This window comes from Myotis yumanensis, unplaced genomic scaffold, assembly GCF_028538775.1.
Source record: "Myotis yumanensis isolate MYYU_CA2020_CCGP unplaced genomic scaffold, mMyoYum1.0.hap1 SCAF_23, whole genome shotgun sequence".
Taxonomy (NCBI): Eukaryota; Metazoa; Chordata; class Mammalia; order Chiroptera; family Vespertilionidae; genus Myotis; species Myotis yumanensis.
This window is the reverse complement of record NW_027223774.1, coordinates 8583114-8598985: the sequence shown is the minus strand read 5'-3', so window position 1 is coordinate 8598985 and position 15872 is coordinate 8583114. Positions and strand designations below refer to the sequence as shown.

The following is a 15872-nucleotide window of genomic DNA, read 5'->3' as shown; positions in this document are numbered from 1 at the left end:
TGGGTGACGGTCCCTATGGGGAGGTCCCAGAGACCCTCCCGCTCCCAACATGTGACTCTCCTCTTGGCCCTGCCCCCCCCCAACGCTTGAGAGAAACAAAAACAAACCTTGAAACAGTCAGGTACAAGCATGCTCACGGCAGCTTTATGAGTCATCACCCCAAACTGGAAACCAGCCAAACATTCGTCCATAGAAAAATATGGGTACACAAACCATGATACGCTCCCACAGTGGGATCCTCAACAAATGCAAGGCCAAGTTTAAGAAAAACAGACATGGAGGACAGGCTGTATGATCCCAGTTAAAGAAACCACTTATATCATGTGTAAGATTCACCATTTCCAAACCTCGATCCACTTGCTCCAAGTGCATCCCTTGAGCTCCACTTTCAAAGACAGAAGCAGATAAAGCCTGGGTGAGACGTTCCAGCACGAGGAACCTCAGGGTGTAAGGACTGGTGCTGGTCCCCTCCAAGGTCAGGAGAAATTCCTGGTAGGACCTTTCCGTGCAAAGCCCAGGGACCCAGCACGTGTGCAGCCCACACATTGAGCCAGGTGCTCTGGTAGGCTTTCACTCCCAGAATTCTCACCACAAACTTTCATGTGGGGCTTCTCCGCTGGTCCCACGGGGCAAGAAACGGAGGCACAGGGAGGCAGGGACTCGTCTGTCACTTTACTCAGGAAAGGGGCGGAGTGTGGATTTGAACTCACAACTCTTTGGTTCCAAAGCCAGTGCTCTTTCCACCATACTTTTAACGCATCACCCAAAGGGTTTTTTTGTTTTGTTTTGTTTTTTAGTTTCAGGCTTTTTATTTTACTTTATTGATTTCAGAGAGGAAAAGAGAGGGAGAGGGAGAGAGAGAGATAGAAACATCAATGATGAGAGAGTATCATGGATCGGCTGCCTCCTGCACACCCCCTGCTGAGAATTGAGCCCACCACCCGGGCATGGGCCCTTGCCTGGAATCCAACCTGGGACCCTTCAGTCCGCAGGCCGACGCTCTATCTGCTGAGCCAAACCGGCTAGGGCCACCCAGAGGGCTTTTAATTCTCCGCAGTCCCCACTTTCACATCAAGATCTCCGAGTACTCGTTCTCAGTGCCGCCCTCCTGTTCCTGAGGTCTCCCAGGCTTTATCTGATGAAATTTGAGGGTTGCGTATTGAATCTCTTCTTTCTTCCCTGAGGAGGGGGCAGCCAGAGGTGGGGGAAGGTGTTCTAGGCGGCTGTCTGGCTGGGATTTATTCAGAGAACCCTGTGTGGAGGGAAAGAAAAGGAAGTCTGAGTCGCCCAGCTGGTGTGGCTCAGTGGGTTGGGCGTCTTCCCATGCACCAAAAGGTCGCCGGTTCGATTCCCGGTCAGGGCATATAACCAGGTTGTGGGTTCGACCCCCCAGTCAGGGCATATACAGGAGGCAGCCAATTAATTGATGTTTCTCTCTCACGTGGGTGTATCCCTCACTCTCTCCCTCCCTCCCTTCATCTCTCTCTAAAAAAAAAAAAAAAAAACATATTGAAAATTTTAAACTATTCAAAAATGGACCAAGAATTTGAATTAGGCATTTTTTTTCCAAAGAAGATATTCAACCGGCTAGAAAACTGTGGAAAGATGGTCACCATTCCTAACCATCAGAGACATGCAAGTCAAAACATCAATGAGAAGTCACTTCACATCCATCAGTATGGCCACCATCAAAAACGGAGCAAATCAAGATGAATTAGCCATGCGTACCTCTTTTATTCTTAGGTAATGTAACACTCACATGTCTCTAATAAAGGCCCAATTTGGAAAAAAAATGAAGCAAAATGAAAAAAAATAGCAAGTGTTGGCAAGGATATGGAGGAATTGGATCCTTCTGCAATGCAGGTGGAAATGTGAAATGGTGTAGCCACTATGAAAAATAGTGTGGATGTTCAAAAAACACACAACTACCATATGACCCAGCAATCCCACTTATGAGTACCCAAAAGAATTGAGAATAAGATCTTCAAGAGATATTTGCAGCCCTGACTCAGTGGATAGAGCGTCAGCCTGTGGACTGAAGGGTCCCAGGTTCGATCCTGGTCAAGGGCATGTACCCTGGTTGTGGGCTCATCCCCAGTAGGGGATGTTCAGGAGGCAGCTGATTGATGTTTCTCTCTCATCGATGTTTCTAACTCTCGATCCCTCTCCCTTCCTCTCTGTAAAAAATCAATAAAATATATTTTTTAAAAAAGAGATATTTGCACACTAGTGTTCATGGCAGCATTATTCACAAGAGCAAAGAGCTGGAAACATCCCAAGTACTCATCAGCAGATGAGGAGGAAAAGAAGATACGGTGTACAGATGCAACGGGATATCATTAAGACTTTGAAAGGCAGGAAATTCTGCCACAGGCAACACCATGGGTGAGCCTTGAGGGCATGATGCTGAGTGAAATGAGCCAGTCACAGAAAAGACACAAACTCGATGCAGTGAGGTGCCCAGAGAAGTGAAACCCATAGAAACAGAATGTATGGTGATTGCCAGGGGCTGACCTAGTGGGGGAAGTGGTAGTTGTTGTTCAATGGTTACAAGTTCCTGTTTTGCAAGAGGAAAGGATTCTAGAAATATGTTGCACAACTGTTGTAATCTTAGAAATGATTAAGGTGGTATGCTTATGTTACGTTTTTTACCACGACAAATAATAATAATAATAATAATAATAATAATAATAAAACTTTCATAAGCTATTTCCCCAGCACTCCCTATCCCCCATACCCTGCGTTTCTCCCAAAATACGTGTCTATTTTGTACATTCTATTCACTTATTTGTTTGTCTGGTTGGTTGGTTGGTTTGGGTATATCCTTCTGCCTATCCCAAGATTTAAAAAATAATTTTTTTCTTTTCTTCTTTTTAAATATACTTTATTGATTTTTTACAGAGAGGAAGGGAGAGGGATAGAGAGTTAGAAACATCAATGGGAGAGAAACATCGATCAGCTGCCTCCTGCACACCTCCTACTGGGGATGTGCCTGCAACCAAGGTACATGCCCTTGACCGGAATCAAACCTGGGACCTTTCAGTCCGCAGGCCGATGCTCTATCCACTGAGCCAAACCGGTTAGGGCAAGTTAATGCCAATTAGAAACGCAGTGCAAAAAAAGCCTCATAACAGGGAGAAATGATATTTTAATGATTTAATGTTTAAATCAAAATGAATGCAATAAATCCATGGAGACCAAAATACCCAAGCATTTATATAAACCCAAGATTAGTAAGAGTGCGCTCTGAGCCGACGGGAGATTGAGGCAGAAGGAAGAATGTGTGTGCCTCTATACATATGTTTCTACATATTTTTAATGGCCAGCTTCTTCCAGATCTTGAAAGTAACTAAAATATTACTGAAAGCATGAAACTTTAAGTTTCAACATTTTATTTATATACCCAACCAAAACTCATTATAATTTTGTTTTCTTAGCTTCACTGCAAGCAAACACAGAAAGAATGTTTTAAAAATTGACTTCCGCCCGGCCGGAGGTGGCTCAGTGGTTGAGCGTCGACCTATGAACCAGGAGGTCACGGTTCAGTTCTTGGACAGGGCACGTGCCCCGGTTGCGGGCTCCAATCCCCAGTGTGGGGCGTGCAGGAGGCAGCCGATCAATGATTCTCTCTCATCATTGATGTTTCTATCTCTCAACCCCCCACCCCCACTTTCTCTCCCTCTAAAAAATCAATAAAAACATTTTTTTAAAAACATTATTTGTCTTGTTTCCTGAGATTTTTGGCATCCCCTTGAGCTTTGCTTCTAGGTCAGTGGTTGGCAAACTGCGGCTCGTGAGCCACATGCGGCTCTTTGGCCCCTTGAGTGTGGCTCTTCCACAAAATACCTACTTCTCTGCATGGGCCACGAAGTTTCAATTGCACTGTACGTGCTCGCCCGCATGTGGTATTTTGTGGAAGAGCCACACTCAAGGGGCCAAAGAGCCGCATGTGGCTCGTGAGCCGCAGTTTGCCAACCACTGTTCTAGGTGAATGCCTCACTCACCTCACCCTAATCCTAATCCTAATCGCAACCCTAACCCCAACCCTAACCTTAACCCTAACCCTAACCCTAACCCTAACCATGGCCATTCTGGAGAGGTTGGCATTGGAGAGGCCAGAATCGACAGAGCTGCAGACTGAGGAGTTAGGGCTTTATTCTCTAGGTCAGGGGTCGCCAAACTACAGTCCTTGGGTCAAATCCCACCCTCTGCCAGTTTTTGTAAATAAAGTTTTATTGGAACACAGCCATACTTATTCATTTCTAGGTGGTGTATGGCAGTGCTGAGTGACTGCCACAGAGACTGTATGGCCCACAAAGCCAAAAAGATTTGCTCTCTGGCCCTTTATAGAAAACGTTTGCCGGCCTCGGATCCAGGCAATGAGGGCAAGCAGATGTCCGGAGGCCCACGGACAATCCCTCTGTGTAGGGCAGTGGTTCTCAACCTAGCGAGTTCGATTCTGGTCAAGGGCACGTGTCTTGGTTGCAGGTGCAGGAGGCCACCAATAGATGTGTCTCTCTCACATTGATGTTTCTCTCTCTGTGTCTCTCCCCTTCCCTTCCACTCTCTCTAAAGATCAATGAGAAAAATATCCTCGGGTGAGGATTAACAAAACAAATAAGCTAAGATGGAGAGAGAGGGGGACCAATGCTGGCTGTTCTTAGGAGGAAAAATAGACGAGACCTGGTGGATTTGGGGGCAGCAGGAGAAGAGAGGACAGGGAGAAGGTAAGTCCATTCTTGGCTTAAATAAAAGAGGAGGAGGCTGTCGTGCTGTGAGCAAGGTGGGGAGTCTAGAGGGAGGAGGAGATGAGGAGAGCAACTTGGCCATGCTGAGCAGGGCAACCCAGGGGGCCTTCCTGGGGGAGGTGTCCACACGGACTGCCAATCGCGAGATGCCCAGGTCACTCACCTGAGGGGTTGGCCTCTGGGCGGCGTTTGCACCCTCCGTGCCCGTGTCCCCTGTGCTGGCTGCTGCCCCTGCCGCTTTCCTCCTGCAGGACCTCACTCTGCATGGAGAGACCAGATTCCCTTCAGTCCCCCCGTCCAGGGTGCGGTGAGCAGACCGGCCCTCCTCTGTTCTCTCTTAAGAGGCTGGAGGGGTGACTGAGGTGGGCCCAAGGTTGAGAATGCAGCCCCCCACCCCCGGAGCCAGAGGTTTGTGGCACCCACCCAAGGTGCCAGGGACCTGCTTCCTGCCCGGGCTTCAGGCTCTGCACCCCCTCCCCCTGCTGAGTCCCTCCAGCTCTAGGTTCAGGGATTCCACAGCCTCCTGCCCTCCCAGCTCAGGGCTCTACCTCCCTCCCTCCCCAGGTCAGTGCTCACATGAGAAAGACGGCACAGAAGACCAGGAAGAGCAAGGTGGTCGCACCTGCTCCCCCGACTGCCCACAGCATCACTTCCGATGATGAGCACGATGATGATGGTGATGGCCCCTCTCTCCCTGCAGACAGATGGGATTATGGGGTGAGGGGGGATCCCCCGCTGAGAACTCAGTCTTTCCTCCTCCCACGCCCAGCAGGGACCCCACACGTGTGTTTTCTGGCCCCTTTGCAGGGTGCAAAGTACAGGAACAGGGCAGGGGGTGGAGATCAGGGTGAGGCGGTGAGGCGCCCAGAGCTGGGTGGCAGCCTGTCTGTATGGGAGGCGTGGACATTTTGCTCATTGTGGGGTTCACTTTGCATTCAGCGCTATTGACAAGAAACACTGCACTGTGGTCACGTTCCTCTGCGTTTCTGAGGTTTCTTTAGAGGTTGTGCCCAAGAGGAGTGCCTCGCTTGCCTGACCCTCCTCCGGCCCCCGAAAAACAAGGACCATGCGTCCAGGGACACCCCTGTCCAAGCCCCAGCCCCTCTCCCAAGACCCACCTCCTGCACCCGGCTTCTCCCTCCCGGCCCCGCCCCACCCCACAGCCCTAGCCAGGCAGGAAGAGGGCAGGGGCACTTTCAATCCCAGGGAAATTTCGAGCTCTCACAGCTGAGCCCAGAGCAGAGCTGACCTCCTCTCTGAAGGACAAGGGGATGCAGGGTGGACTGTGAGGGTGGAGAGGGTGCTGGTTTCCTGCAGCGTACCCCCCTCCCCTCTCCCATCCACTGGGGCACTCACTCTGTACAGAGAGGCTCAGGGAAGAGTGCAGAGAGCCCCGAGAGGTGTGGGCCCGGCATGTGAACTCCCCTTCATCCCCAACCTGCACTGGAAGCAGCTCCAGGACCCCAGGCCTGGAGGCATTCAGGTTCTGGTTCCCCTTGGCCCAGCTCAGCCTGGCAGGGGGGTTGCTGTTGACCACACAGACCAGGCGCAGGGACTGGCCCTCCAGGACCGAAAGAGACGAGCCGTTCTCCGGGACTGTGGGTGCTGGAGAAGAAGAGACAGAGGGTCAGAGTGGCCGGGAGGTGGAGAGGAAGCGGAAGGATGCGGGAAGAGAGCAGAGGAGAGGAACAGACACACAGCCTCCGGCTGCTGGGACCGCAGGCTTGTCTGCCTTCCGTGCAGAACAACCTGACCACTTCCCTCAAACTTGCAAAGAACGTGTGAAGTGCTAGTAGCTATGTGTTACTTTTAGGAACTGACCCCGCAGACACTCACACACACAGGGTTGTGAAAGTGGAGGCAGATTATTCGTTGCAGTGTGGAGGTTAGCAAAGTAAGATGAATGCCTTGGGTCTCTGTTACTAGAAGATGTGCACGCAGCCCTGGCTGGTTTGGCTCAGTGGGTAGAGCGTCGGCCTATGGACGAAAGGGTCCCAGGTTCGATTCTGGCCCAGGGCACATGCCCTGGTTGGGGCTCAGTCCCCAGTCGAGGGGGCGTGCAGGAGGCAGCCGATCAATGATTCTCTCTCATCATTGATGTTCCTATCTCTCTCCCTCTCCCTTCCTCTCTGAAATCAATAAAAATATTTTTTTTTAAAAAAAGATGTGCACACAACCAGAACCCAGCCATGCTGTGGAATACTGCACAGGCACAGAGAGGATGGGGACGTCTGACCTATGGATGGCGAAGGACCTGTGAGATCCTTCAAGTGAACAAACCCAAGGCTCACACCAGCGTGTGGACACTGCTCACTTCCAGGGAGGTGACCAGGCATCTGAGGACAGACTTCAGTGCCTTTCCGTTTTTGCCCATCTATACGAATAAAAGGGCAATATGCTAATTAGGGGGGACATCTTCCAGATGTCCATCCAGACGTCCATCTGGACAAAGCCACAGTGGCTGCGAGGCCCAGGGCTCAGGCCTCACAGCCACCATGGGCCAGCAGAAGCAGCTGCAGTAGCATGATGGGGGCATTGCCTTCCCCTGATCAGCCCAGGCGCCTCCCAGGAAGCGGGCCTAAGCCATCAGTAGGACATCCCCTGAGGGATCCTAGACTGTGAGAGGGGGCAGGTCAGGCTGAGGGACCCCCACCCCCTGCAGTGCATGAATTTCATGCACCGGGCCTCCTCTAGTCTGTATATATATGCCTAATATGCAAATTGTCCCCTCAGGAGTTCGACTGGGAGAGCAGGAGTTTGAACGCTTGCTATGATGTGCGCTGACCACCAGAGGGTGGCACAGAACATGGCAGGCGACCAGTGGCGGAGATGGCCTGGTCCTGAGGGAGTGAGGGAAGGAGGAGGCAGGGAGGTGGGGAGGCCTAGAGACCCTACCCTGTGCACAGATTTTGTGCACAAGGCCTCTAGTGTGACTATATTGCCTGTTGGAAAATATACAAGTTAAACTATTGGAGGAAAATGAAAACTTGAGCCTGGAGGACTCGTCAGGAGATGGAGGACCAGGGGCCTCGAGTGGCAGCTCAGCCATGTGGAGGGTGCCTCGTTCTCCTGGTGCAGGTGGCAGGGGACTTGGAGACCAACCACGGGGACTGAGAAAGAAGAGGGACCACTGGGGGTGTCTGGTCACGGGGTGAGTCCAGGATGAGGCAAGAACCAGCCCTGTCCTGCCCTGACCTGGGAGAGGCCCTCCTCCCTACAGCCCATGAGGGGCTCCCTCCTACCTGAGCCATTTCCTTGGAAGACAGTTATGGTCAAGTTCTGTGGAGAGTCTGGGACAGAAAGACAAGATGGACCAAAGTCAGTGGTGAGGGCTGGACAGACATTGGCTCTGGGTCCCCAGGAACTGCTTAAAGGGGACAGGGTGGGACCAGGCATCCCCTAACCCCTTCCCAAACTAAATTCACGACCCTGCAGCCATTGTCTGAGGTCCCCATCCTCCATCTCTGCTGCCCTCGGGACCCCCATCAAAGACCCCCACATCCTGGTCCAGCTCTCACAGGACATGTTGAGGTGCATGGTCCTTATTGTGGTCACCCTGGCCCCAGGCAAGGTCACCTGACAGGTATAAGTGGCACCCGCCCACCCCCAGAGGCAACAGAAATGCAAGAGGGACAGGGCTTTGTGCTCTAAGTCCCTTACACAGCCAGGTCCCCAGGACAAACACCCAGCACACCTGCCTGGCCCTCCTGCTCTGCACACCCTCAGGGACCTGCTGTTCTGACCCAGCACTCACAGGTGACGTTGAGTTGGATGGTTGTCTCCACGGTGACACCAGCGGCAGGAAAATGCACCTGACAGGTGAGGTTGGTGCCGTGGTCCTGGGGCCGTGGGGTGAGGGTGAGCATGGAGGAGAGGCGGGTCCTGGGGCCCAGGGAGCTGTGGGCAGCTGATGTCCAGGAGAAGATGGGGGTCGTGCCCCGCTCACAGGCCCAGTGCACAGAGCAGTTCAGGATCCTGGGGAGGCCACTCTCCAGGGGCCCCGGGATGAGGATGTTGGGTGTGTGGCTGAGGGCTGGTGGGAGGGGGAGACAGGGGATCAGGAAGGAGTGCCCCAGGTGGGGCCCTGAGAGAAGTCTCAGCTTTGGTCCAGCTCCTGCCTCTCAGGCCAACAGACTGTACCCCGACCCCCTCCCAGGATGGGGTACCATACCAGCCCTGCACGGGGCCACTGTGAACTTCTTCTGTGGCCTCTCCTGGAGCCTGTTCCTTACCCGTCACTCGCACGGTGAGCTTGTTGTCTTTGTAAGAAAATTTAGAACTTCCTCTCTCCACTCGAAAAGTGTAAAATCCGTCATCTGTCCTCCTGGCGTCTCTGATGTCCAGGGAGCAGCTGTTGGTCTTGGGATCCCCGAGGAGGTGAAATCGGCCGTAGGTTTCCTCCTGCACTTTTTGAGATGGGTTGTTTGTGGCCACTAAGACCTTGTCAGGTGCACCTGCCTGTTCCCGGTACCAGTAGCCATGAGCTGGTGTAGAGTTATCCCATCCGACCTGGGCGTAGGACACGTTGCAGGCCACCTGGGCACACAGGCCCTCCTGCACTGCCACAGGCGTCTGTACCTTCAGACTGTATCCTTCATCCTTAGCCAAGGACCCTGCAGAGAAATGAGGGTCAGCCTCAGCCCCAATCCTGCCGGCCCCCTCCCTTCGGGCACTCACCTGCCCACAGCAGGGGCAGCAGCAGCCACAGCATCTCTGAGGGCATCTGGGCTCCTGTGGGTGAAAAGAGAAGCAAGACAATGGGAGGGGCCTGCAGACAGACCAGGAACGCTGGGGGCAGCACAGGACCTCCCCGTCCACAGAAGAGGAACCTCAGCGCCTGAGCTCGTCCCCCTCTGCACAGAGCGGGGAGGACACCCCACAGCCCAGAGACCTGGGGGACCGCCCTCATTATCCACCCTGAGCGCCCTCTGGCCCTCTTGCAGCCCACCCTGGCCCCACAGCAGCCTGCCTGGGGTCAGGGTAACAAGTTCCCACTGGGGAACTGTGTTACAGAGGGTTTATCACTGAGAAACTAGAATAAATGTTGCAAGATTTACAGAAGGCAGCACAGGAAGATGAGCCTGAGAGCACAACAGTGACCTTCAGCAGAGGAGAAAGGTCGGGCTCTGATACTATCAGGACTTGGACAGCCCTTGGAGATCACCCATCCCCTGTCCACGTCCACTCCTGGGAACCCGGAGGCCAGGGAGGGTGAGAGAGGCATCAAATCACACCCAGGCAGGACTTCAGCCCACCTCCTGCTTCCCCAGCATGCCTTTCCCCTCAGAGGTCATTTTCTGCAAAAGTAAAAATGGGCCAGATGCCCTAGTCACAGGCTGCAGAAGTCTGTGGAGGTCAGCCAGCCAGGGATGGGAACATGGGAGACATGGGGAGGCCAGTGGTGAGGGGGGGGGGGGCAGGTAAAGAGGCCAGTGATCATTCTTATCTCAGCAGCCATGCGGTGGACACCACTCTCCACTCAAGAGGCCACACGCCAGCCCTGGACGCTGCCCCAGAGTCTCTGTCCAGTGGGGACACAACAAGTGTCCTGGGACCTGGAGCTCTCTGGGAGGGAACTGCAATGTGGGACCCCAGGTGGGGTGGGGTGTCACTCACCCCCGGGTAACACGGGAGGATTCTGTGTGTTCACACACACCGAGGGCATGAAGGGGAGACCCACAGGCGAGACACTTGGGAAACCGAGGCTGGGATTCTCTGCACAGTGAGGTGTGGTGAGGAAAAAAGTGCAGAGAGGAATGATCAGATTTCAAAAGGAATAAACTCTACGTGCTTCCTCACAGCTGTCTGGGAGCCAGGAAGGCTTTCTTCATCACTGTTATCTCACGGGACAGGCTCCTCCTTGCTCCAGAGCATGGCGGGCTGTCCAGCCTCTGGGGCTTTGCCTGGGTAGGCTCTGCTCCCAGTGGGACACAGGGAGTGAGGAACACCACCCTAAGAGTCCTCCACCTTCGGGGATGGTGAGGATTTCAGAGGGAATGGAGGTGGGGGGAGGGAAGAGATTAACCAAGGATCTTACATGCATACTAGAGGCCCAGTGCACAAAATTTGCGCACTGGGGTGGGGTCCCTCAGCCCGGCCTGCACCCTCTCACAGTCCGGGATTCCTCAGGAGATGTCTGCCTGCTGGCTTAGGCCCACTCCCTACCTAAGCCAGCAGGCAGACATCCCTCTCACAGTCCAAGACCCTTCGCTCCTTACCACCTGCCTGCTTGCTGCTCCTTACCACTCATCTCTGCTTGGTGCTCCTTAGCTTTTTGGGGTCTATTTTTATTCCATATGAATTTTTGGAGAGTTTGTTCTAGGTCTGTGAAATATGCCATTGGTATCTTAATGGGGATTGCATTGAATCTATAGATTGCTTTGGGTAGTATGGACATTTTAATGATGTTGAGTCTACCAATCCATGAACACGGTATATTCTTCCACTTGTTAATGTCTTCTTCTATCTATCTCAGTTTTCAATGTCCTGTAGTTTTCCGAGTGTAGGTCTTCTACCTCCTAAGTCAAGTTTATTCCTAGATATCTTTTTTTTTTTGTTGCAATGGTAAATGGGACTTTTTTTAGTTTCTTTTTCTTTGAGTTCATTATTGGTGTATAAAAAAGCCATAGATTTCTGGGTGTTAATTTTGTATCCTGCTACATTGCCAAATTCATTTGTTAAGTCTAGTAGCTTTTTGATGGAGTCTCTAGGGTTTTCTATGTACAATATCATGTCATCTGCGAATAATGACAGTTTTACTTCTTCTTTTCCAATTTGGATGACTTTTATTTCTTCTTCTTATCTGATCACTATGACTAGCACTTCCTGTACTGTGTCGAACAGGAGGGGTGAAAGTGGACATCCCTGTCTTGTTCCTGTTCTTAGGGGAAATGGTTTTAGTTTTTGCCCAGTGAGAATGATGTTGACTGTATGTTTATCATATATGGCCTTTAACATGTTGAGATATGTTCACTCTATTCCCACTTTACTGAGAGTTTTTATTAAAAACTAGAGGCCCGGTAAACAAAAATTTGTGCACTTTCGGGGAGGGGTCCCCTCAACCTGGCCTGTGCCCTCTCACAGTCTGGGACCCCTCAGGGGATGACCACCTGCTGGCTTAGGCCTGCTCCCCAGGGGACTGGGCCTAAGCTGGCAATCAGACATCCCTCTGGCAGCCCGGCAGCCCTCGGGGGATGTACACTTGCCAGCGGGGAGCAGGCCTAAGCTGCAGTCGGACATCCTTAGTGCTGCTGAGGAGGCAGGAGAGGCTCCCACCACCACCACCGCTGTACTGGCAGCCATCAGCCTGGCTTGTGGCTGGGCAGGGCTCCCCCATGTGCGAGCACACTGACCACCAGAGGGCAGCTCCTGCATTGAGCGTCTGTCCCCTGGTGGTCAGTGTGTGTCATAGTGACCAGTCATTCCCAGTCTTTCTGCTGTTAGGGTCAGTTTGCATATTACCCTTTTACTATATAGGATAGAGGCCTGGTGCTTGGGTGGGGGCCAGCTGGTTTGCCCTAAAGGGTGTCCTGGATCAGGGTGGGGGTCCCACTTGGGTGCCTGGCCAGTCTGGGTGAGGGGCTGATGGCTGTGTGCAGCTGGTCACACCCCCTTCAGGGTAGGGGTCCCCACTGAGGTGCCTGGCCAGACTGGGTGAGACGCTAAGGGCCGTTTTCAGGCTGGTGGGTGACTGAAGCTCCCAGCCTCTCCTTTTTTCCTTTTTCTTTTTTAATTCTGGGATTTATTTACCTTCTGTAATTGAAACTCTGTTGCCGTCACTGGCGCTCTAAGCTCTGAGGCCGTGGCCAGCTGAAAGCAGGTATTTGTTTAGCTTCTATAATTGAAACTTAGTTGCTTTCGGGCTCAGAGCCGGGCCACAGCAGGTGGGGAACCTTGGCTTCCTCCATCACTGGAGCAAGCAAACCTCCTGCTCGCTTCAGCTGCGTGGCTGTCAGCCGCCATCGTTGTTGGTAGTTAATTTGCATATCTCGCTGATTAGCCAATGGGAAGCATAGCGGAGGTATGGTTAATTACCCTTTTTGTCTTTTATTACATAGGATGGATGTTGGATTTTGTTAAATACTTTCTCTGAGTATACTGATGGTGTGATTTTTGTCTTTCAATTTGTTTATGTGATGTTTCACATGTATGTATTTGTGTATTGATTTTCAGACAGAGAGGAAGGGAGCAGGATAGAGATATAAAAATATTGACGGGGGAGAAATTCATCCCTGGGCTGCCTCCTGCGTGCCCCTTTATGGGGATGGAGCCCACAAACCTGGCATATGTCCTGGATGGGAATCAAACCAGAGACTGCTTGGTTCCTGGGTGGACACTCAACCACTGGCCCACACTAGTCGGGCCTTTAGCTCTCTTAATAGTAACTTTTACAAAACAGCAAGCTTCTGTTTCTTAAAATATGTGTCACTCACGAGGTGAGCCACTAATGTATCAGGACATGAAAGAGCAGAGAAAACAAGGTTAGAGGAAGATGGGGACATTCAAGGATTGCAAAAGGTCACATGGACAGTGCAGAGGGCTGAATAGTGGCCACACAGAGACACCCAGGTCTTAATCCCTGGTACCCCAAAATGTTGCCATGTAAGGGAAAAGGGGACTTTGATGATGGGATTAAGGTAAGAATATTCACATGAAGAGCATCCTAGATTATGAAGGTTGATCCCTGAATCCAGTCACAAGTGTCCCCAAGATAGAAGTAGCAGGTGAGTTTCTACACATGGAGCAGGACAAGGCCATGTGACCAGGAGATAGGTCTCCGTGATGCAGCCACAAACCAAGGACAGCCAGCACCGCAGCACCTGGGAGAAGCTAGGGATGGGTTCTCTCCATGAGCCTCTGGACTGAGTTCATCCCAACCAAATCGGATTTCTACACAATGGAACCCATTACACATGATGGGGTGTAGGACATGTTACCCCAAGATGTGGCACCCAATCTTTCTTTGTTTCTGAGGTCTCTGTCAAACACTTAGAAGGGCAGAAGGAGAAGATATTTTTACTCCCTACCTGTATTTCTGGACTCAAGAACTAAGAGACTAAATTTCCTTTTTTTAAAGGCACAGAGTGTGTGGGAATTTGTCACAATGGCCCCCAGGAAACTGATATAGGCAGGAATTCATGGAGCACCTCTGGGAGAACGCAGTGGAGGAGTCGAGAAAAGACCTCCTTCACCAGACCCATCCCTCTGTTCCTCTTTGCAGGCAAATTCCTCAAAGGGTTGTCTGGACTCACTATTCCGACATCCCCTCCTCCAATACATTTCTGAAGTTGCTCCAATCATGTCTTCATACCCTTTCCTCCAACCATTGAAACCCCTACGTCAGGATCTCCAATGACAATGTGTTCCTTGTGTCTTCTCTTCTCTATGTGCCATCAGTCCTTTTCCTCCCTCACCTGTTGTCATCAGCTCACATTGACATGTTCACCTCTCCTGTCTGGACCACTCTCCTGACCTGCAGACCTTCACACCAGCTCTCTCACTGACGGCCCCAGTTGGATATGAAGTGTCTTCTCAGAATGAACATCAGCCTCAAAATTATTCTCTCTGTGTCCATCCAACACAACCATCCCTTCTGATGCTCAGGGGAAACACTTGGGCACCACCCTTGCCCTTGACACCCTCAATCCCCACAACCCTAGGAAAATTCAGTCAACTTGAACTTTGAAATATATCCAGAAATTAAACCTCGCTCTCCACCTCACCTCCCTGGTTCAACCACTATCCCCTCCTGCCCTCGGTGCTCTCCCCCATCACTATTTGGCTGCCGTGGTCTATTCTGAACAGAGCGGCCATGGGCATCCTGTTACAAAGAACATTCAACCACATCTCTGATCAGATCAATGGCTTCCAGGTTCCTGCATTTGCTGCAAGCTTTCACTAGGCTGCACACCATGGGGTCTGCACCTCCCTCCAGGGGTCTCCCCTCCCAGGTGACCCTGGTCTGTCACGCCTGAGTCTTGTCTCCATCACACACCAGGCTGCTTCTGCCTCAGAGCTGGGACACTGCTCCCCATCTTCCCTGTTAATCTCCTCTAGGGCAACACACAGTGTGCTCTGTCACCAGCAACAAGTCTAGGCTCAGACATCACAGTTTATACTCTCAGATGTTGAAATTGTTCCCCCCACATGTCACTTGATCCATTCTTTACATGAATCCTCCATACACACATATGACCATCGTACAGGCTCTGATATTTTCATTTATTGATTACTAGAGGCCCAGTGCATGAAATTCATGCACGGGAGGGGGGATGTCCCTCAGCCCAGCCTGCACTTTCTCTACTCCAGGACACCTCCGGGGACATCTCTCACACTCCAGGACAGCTAGCTCCTAACCGCTCACCTGCCTGCTGGCCTGATCTCCCTAACTGCTCTCCCCTGCCGACATGATCCCCCTAACTGCTTCTGCCTTGACCCACCACCATGAGTTTGTCCTAAAGGGCGTCCAGTCTAATTTGCATATTACCCTTTTATTAATATAGATTAATTCTATCCTCTTGTCTCCAAAATGACAGCTTCTGGGTGAGAGAGATTTCTGAGGCTTGGTTCATAGTTGCATCCCCATTATCCACAACCATGTAGGTGTACAGGCATACTTGCTAAAGAGTCATTAAAATAAGGACTATATATTTTTTTTTCAAAAACCTACAAGAATCACACATGTACAATGAAGTGACTTATAACTGGACAGGAAGAATGATCATCCATTGGAGATGTAGGAATGGGGAGCGAAGGGCATTTCAGCAGAAGGAACTGCACATGCAAAATCTCAGAGTCACAAAGGCCCTGGTCCAGCCAGATGTGGAGATGATGTGAGATGAAGGGAGATAATAGAATCTAGTGGAGAGTCCAGCAGGAGACAGACCACGCTGAGCCCTCAAATCCAGCCTGAGGTGGTTGCACCTCATCTCTGGCCATGGAGAAGAAGCATCATTGTTCACACTGTGCAGGAAGTGGGCGATATGTCTCTGGAAACACAGTCTGGAGAGAGGTAGCTGGTGGGCTCGGGGACCCAGGGAAGAGATGAGGCCACAGGAACAATCCCAGCACGACGAGGAGGAGACGGTTATTAATATAGGCTGTGATTAGGAAGAAGGATGGACA

General features: G+C 51.6%; 1 protein-coding gene across 1 annotated transcript; it reads right to left on the bottom strand.

Annotated features, from left to right (window-relative positions):
* Nucleotides 1-658: 658 nt before the first annotated feature.
* Nucleotides 659-9459, bottom strand: LOC138999623 (sialic acid-binding Ig-like lectin 8). Its single transcript, XM_070401794.1, has 8 exons — nt 9426-9459; nt 8981-9361; nt 8503-8781; nt 7991-8038; nt 6105-6353; nt 5325-5442; nt 4912-5008; nt 659-1252 (listed from the first exon to the last, which is right to left on the bottom strand). The coding sequence occupies exons 1-8, from the start codon at nt 9457-9459 to the stop codon at nt 1067-1069; spliced, it is 1392 nt and encodes a 463-aa protein (XP_070257895.1). The 3' UTR covers nt 659-1066.
* Between the last annotated feature and the right edge of the window lie 6413 nt (nt 9460-15872).